Source organism: Zeus faber (genome assembly GCF_960531495.2).
Source record: "Zeus faber genome assembly, chromosome: 10".
Classification (NCBI taxonomy): Eukaryota; Metazoa; Chordata; class Actinopteri; order Zeiformes; family Zeidae; genus Zeus; species Zeus faber.
In genome coordinates, this window is record NC_137199.1 from 3717082 (window position 1) to 3723251 (window position 6170).

The 6170-nt window shown below is 38.4% G+C and overlaps 1 protein-coding gene across 1 annotated transcript in view; it reads left to right on the top strand.

Moving 5' to 3' along the window:
* The window catches only part of LOC307235559 (mitogen-activated protein kinase kinase kinase kinase 4), a 79685-nt gene extending 74514 nt beyond the window's left edge, over nucleotides 1-5171 (top strand). The window contains exons 31-33 of the mRNA XM_080007686.1: nucleotides 587-746; nucleotides 1777-1916; nucleotides 2700-5171. Coding sequence (XP_079863812.1) covers nucleotides 587-746; nucleotides 1777-1916; nucleotides 2700-2783 — 384 coding nt within the window. The 3' untranslated portion in view covers nucleotides 2784-5171. The remainder of the gene's footprint in view (nucleotides 1-586; nucleotides 747-1776; nucleotides 1917-2699) is intronic.
* The last annotated feature ends 999 nt before the right edge of the window (nucleotides 5172-6170 follow it).

Genomic DNA, 6170 nt, shown 5'->3' on the forward strand with positions numbered 1-6170 from the left:
AGAAAGCCCCCCCGAAAAATTGAAAGGAAAAAAAAATGGGATTGTTTTTAACAGTAAGTCTGCGCGGCTCCCAATGAGACCTGGCGCTCCATCCCGGGCCAGGGTGCGCTGTGCGCGGTGTGTGTTGCTGGAAGAGCCTGGAACACCTGTAGGTAGACAGAGCCTCTTCCAAAACACTGCGTCCGTTTGTTGTTTTTTTTTACCTTTTGTTTTTCGTTTTTTTCATTTAATGAGCATGAGGCTGTCCTTACACCTGCTCAGCTGGCGTATAAAAAAAAAAAAGGTGCTTGGAGCGGCACACAGACAAAGCTCATTCACTTTGCGTGCACAAGAGGATGGATGTGGACGTATGTGCGCAACATTTTTATAAAAAATAGTACAAAATGCTGAAACACTGCATATTTTCTGAGAATAAAAATTTTCAGATTCTAATGTCATTTTTTTTTAATGCATGCATCAATAGCATTTGAATATCAAACCATTGTTTGACAGCCTGTGTGTGTGTGTGTGTGTGTGTGTGTGTGTATGTGTGTGTGTGTGTGTGTGTGTGTGTTTGTGTGTGTGTGTGTGCGTGTGTGTGCGACAGATCCAGGGCTCCATCCATCCTCACGCCATCATCATCCTGCCAAACAGCGCTGGGACAGAGGTCCTGGTCTGCTACGAGGATGAGGGCGTCTACATCGACACCTACGGACGCATCACCAAGGACACGGTGCTGCAGTGGGGAGAAATGCCAGCGTCCGTAGGTAAGACTTGAGACTGATCTGCTGAAGCGCAGAAGAGAGTAGGAGTAGACTTGATCATAAGCACATCGACAACATCACGTCACTCTTTCATGGACCTGTGTGTGTGTGTGTGTGTGTGTGTGTGTGTGTGTGTGTTTGTGTGAGTGTGTGTGTGTGTGTGTATGTGCGTGCGTGCGTGCGTGTGCGTGTGTGTGCGTATTTGTAAGTTAGGGGTATAACAATACACTCACGGTTGGATACCATACATGGTACAGGGTTCATGGTACGATAGTCACGGTATTTTTAACAAAATTTAGAAACATGTTATGTAAGTAGAAGATTCATTCTTTACGCCTTTGTCATTCAATGTGCAGATGTTTGTCTTAATAAAATCATTTGTTCAAAAGAAAATAAAAATGTTTTATTCTAACTGCTTTCCTGCTGTTATCATATGACTCTGTGTCTGCTATTACTACTTGGCACTTCACATAGTCGATATCGCGATCCATTTTTCAGCTCCACGATGCATATCATCATGTTTTGGTGCCACTGTTTATTGTTAAACTGCTGGAGTACACCTTCACTACACCCTTCAGTGCTTGGGTGATAGACTGAGCCTAATTTTTTGAAGACAGATTGGCGACAGGTTCAGCCAAAAATGGTTTTGTATGTGTGTGTGCGTGCATGTGTGTGTACGTTTGGAATGGGTTTGTCTATGGATGAGTCAGGCTGGTCATTGGAAATGTGTTCTATATAAAATAAAATGTTCATGCCGGCTCTATATTTGATGATTTTATCTTTTTTTCCATCCTCTGTCATTTCTCAGTATGGTTTCAAGATCTCCGCTTTTTTTTATTTTACTCTCACTCCCTCTTTCCCCACTTTTTATTTATCTATAAACACACACAGACACCCACTGTGTCCATTGACTTACATGAAGCAGGTATTATCCCAATAAGTGAAGCTGAATGTCCCACAGTCTAATCAGCATTTTCTGTGACTCTCCAAATCAAACTGCTTTCTTCCCTCCACCTTCTCTCCCCACCTCTAGCCTATCTGCCATCCAACCAGGTCATGGGCTGGGGGGACAAGGCTATAGAGCTGCGGTCAGCTAACACAGGGAACCTAGAGGGGGTCTTCATGCACAAAAAGGCCCAGAAACTCAAGTTCCTGTGCGAGAGGAACGACAAGGTAACCATTCCTCTGACCTATGGAGGTCTTGAAGATGAGGCTTGAAGTGCAAACAGTCGCATCATTCAGGCTCAACACTTTACATTACTTTATATTTATTTTGAACTAGTTTATTTATTATTTCTCTCACTGTGCTTGGTTGGGAATAGGCTATAGGGAAAACATTTAAGCCTAAAAAAAAAAGAATTAAATCGCCTTTTCAAAAATGCGAAACTTTGATTATAGTCACCCACTTCTCATGCTCATGCTTTGGATAACAGTAATATCATACATCAGAGTGGGTATAGCCAAAAGATCTGTTTTCCGGAAAAATGCAAGAGTCAATCAAACCGTTAAAAATGTAATAAATGATCAAATGCATGGTTTGTGAGCATTTTCTTATCTTGGTATAACATATAAAGATTGTCTGAAATATTGTAAGCTTCCCATTTATGAAAATGACATTTAAGTTGTTTTTAGAGCACAGGGAGAAGCTGCAGCAGAGCGCTAAGTTTGTCAATAGTAAAACATTCAGCGAAGTTCTGCTATGAACAGTTCTAAACGATGGGAACCAACAAGGCCTGGGTTGAAAAATGTTGGACCTATCATTTAATTGTCAAGTCAAGTCTTTTCGGGTTTGGTGAAGACATATGCAATTGTACCTCTCCCTCCAATAAAATTCCAAATTTCTCAGCCATAGACACACCTGGTAGAGCTAATGAACAAACGTTGTTTGTTAGAGTTACATGAGTAGTTATGACAAGAGTATAGGAACCCTCTGAAAACTCCGCTCCTCTTCTGCAGGTCTTCTTTGCTTCTGTGCAGTCAGGAGGCAGCAGTCAGATTTACTTCATGACCCTTGGACAGAACTCTCTGTTCAACTGGTGATGCCTGGATCTGCCACATCAGAGTCAGCCGGAGAGGACCGGATCTGCCCCTCCAGGGTCAGCCGGTGGTATCTGGATTGATTTTCAGGAAGGGTTTGAATTGGTGACGTCCCCATCCATCTCCGTGTATCCTGGTTGGTCTACTGTACGACCATCAGACCGTCGACCAAAACAAATCCCACTCCCACTGTCCCATCTAAAGGTGTTGTTTCCGGATCCCAAAACTCCTGGCACGCCCACCTACATGCACCGCTCCGTTCTTCCCTGGAACCGACATCTCAATTTAGTTGATTAACACAAGTCTTTGTTCTGGTGAACGGATGTCTAACTCCTCCATTAAGTGGATCAATGTGCCTCTACATTTGCGTGTACAGTGGAACCCAAAGCTCCTTCGTCAGCTGGTCGGTGTGGAGAGGTAACCCAGGAGCCGTGCCGATTGAAAAGCACCACGTACGGGTACTTTTGGGTCACGCAATTTAACTGTGGATTCCCTGGATCTGATCTTGTCTCAAGCAGTTGGATTCATGCTATTTTTCCTTGCCAACACAGTGGATATTGTGTGCTTTATGTGAAGATTACACTTTAGTGAAAGCTTCCCCCGATGTTTTGAGACTTTACGCAATCAACTAACTGTCAAAACCTGGTTTTGAAATTGCCACCTTAATGTCTGGGAATGTCTAATCTCTCTTCTTCCAGGCATTACCGTGCTACGACATGGCACACATCTGCTTCTGTGTTCAATTGAGGGTTTAAAGTATTCAGCTTAAAGCTTTTGCCTAAATCAATGGCTGTGTTTTTGACTAGTCAGGTCCAGATCCTATATTCCCTCATCTTCAGAGTGATTCCTGGCTTTTACTCCATAGTGTTAGATCAGTTGCTCTGTTATCAGTTTATAATTCCATGTATTTGTACAGTACCTGCATTGTAGCATTTGCTTAGCTGGTGACGCCGAAATCCAAACATTTGGTGGTAAATGTCTGAAGCTAGACCCATCCAAAAAAAAGTCATTCATCAGCTTCATTCATTTCAGGATTAACCTCAATGGACACCCAACTTACTGTTATATTCCAACATTTTCATATATCGCAGTGTATGTTTGATAGGTAAGAGATGTTAAAGCATGATTTTTTGGTTATATCTGTCTTGAACGACAACTTTATAGCTCAGACTCATATTGTCTTTTTTTGGTTCCCTTGCTCAAAGTTTTATCGTTCTAAAACATATATTCGCATGAAAGTATGAAATTGCAGCTTTGTTCAAAGTGAAAGGTTATTGTGTCCAATCACTTTATCACAATTCTGTTTACAAGTATCTGAACAGTAAATAGTCATTTTAATTGACAGACTGACAGAAATTATTCCAGCAACTATCACCTTTGAAGTATTTTTGCACCTTAGGTGTTCATCGCGTACCAGTACAGATTTACAATGATGACAATATTGGCCCATTTCCAGCCACAGGAAAAGCTGCAAATGAGTTTTATAAAGCTGTAGCCAACACTCTTTATCAACTTCCCTCCGTTTATTAGTTGAACCTTCATTTTAACCCGTCATTTCTACGGTTGAGTAGTCACATCGCACCTCAGGAAGTTACATGTTTGTATTTTTCCACTGGAAGGAATCCATAAAGGTCATTGCAGGTGTCCTTGCATATGTTTTGCACTCACTAGGCGAAGTGCTGAAGATGATTGAACAGTTAAGCAAAAGTGTTACGACTGACAAGTGTTAAGTAACAGAAATGTCTGTGTGCCTGTCATCGCATTTTATCCGGATGTTTGAAGGACTTTTTTTTTTCACTTGTTTGTTATTTACCGTGACTGTAACATTCCTGCAGACACCGCCCTTGTGATATTTGCCATACAAGTGTTACACAACAACAGACGACGCCGTCCCATCTTGATGCTTATATTGTTTTTATTACTGGTCGTAGTAAAAAAAAAATCTATTCTAACTGCTTATCCTAAAATCAATCATCAAGCTAAACATTACTTGGCCTATAAAAGCGATATGGCAAGCAAAAGTTACAGTATGTTTCTTATTGTTTTATTTTACATTTAAGTATTCTGTTACTACAGTACTTTTCACAAGTGATTTTAAGCCCTTGTTTTTGTAGACTACAGTAATATGCTAATTGTGTCTCTGCAGATCTTGAAATATTTTGTATAGCATAGGTGTATATAAGTGTCATAACTTGCACTATTTTATAGATCTTTATACCGCACGATTAACCTGCACAGGATTGTGGGCTTAGTCAGATAAAATTCCGTCCCTAAAACCGTTTTTCACACAAATTGTTTCTGCAATTGAAATGTTCAAAAAAGAAAAAGGTTTCTGAACATGAACAAGCTTGAAACCAAAGAACCAAAGTTTCTGCTCTGTAATGTGATCAAAAGGAATATATATATATATATATATATATATATATATATATATATATATATATATATATATATATATATATATATATATATATATATATATATATATATATATATATATATATATATATATATATATATATATATATATATATATGTATATATATGTATATATATATATATATATATGTATATATATATGTATATATATATATATATATGTATATATATATATATATATGTATATATATATATATGTATATATATATATATATACATACACACACACATACACACACACACACACACACACACACAGTGTATAGATATATACACACACAGTTTAATGTCATTCAACAAAATCAAATGAAATGCCATTCTATTGTCAACATTTAAGAGATAACTACTGTATATCAGCTTTATCACATTAGCAACGAACACAACTCCGAAATAGTTTTTAGTGTTGGTCTCTTGAGGACACAAGGCTGAAATAATAGCCACACGTCAGTCCTATTGCATAAACTGCACACCCAAATGTTGACTCAACTGTCTGGAAAAGGGACTGACTAGGCAATATCACATTTAAATGCAATTTTGTTTGGAACGTTGAAGTTTTGAAGAACTCCATGAAATCAATCTGTAGTGCGAACCATAAAGAAATACTATGATCTGTGCTGAATCTAGGACAAAGACATAATTGACTTGGACCTTCAAATGTGAAACTGAAACTAGGCCATTTGCATGACCAATATAATCAATGTTCAGTTTTTGTTGTTTTGTTTTTGCTTGTATTTGTTTTTTTTCATCATTTTGTCATTGTAACTACCAATTATTAGCTTTTTTTTTGCTGTGGACGATTGAAGCATAAAATGCTCAATCTTCCATATATCAATGAATATGGTTTACTGCAGCTGGTTCTGTGACACTATTTCAAACTGGATTATATATTTTTTTTATTATTTCTGCTGGGTTTTTTTTTAAAACCAAAATGTCTCATATGTTCTATTTTGG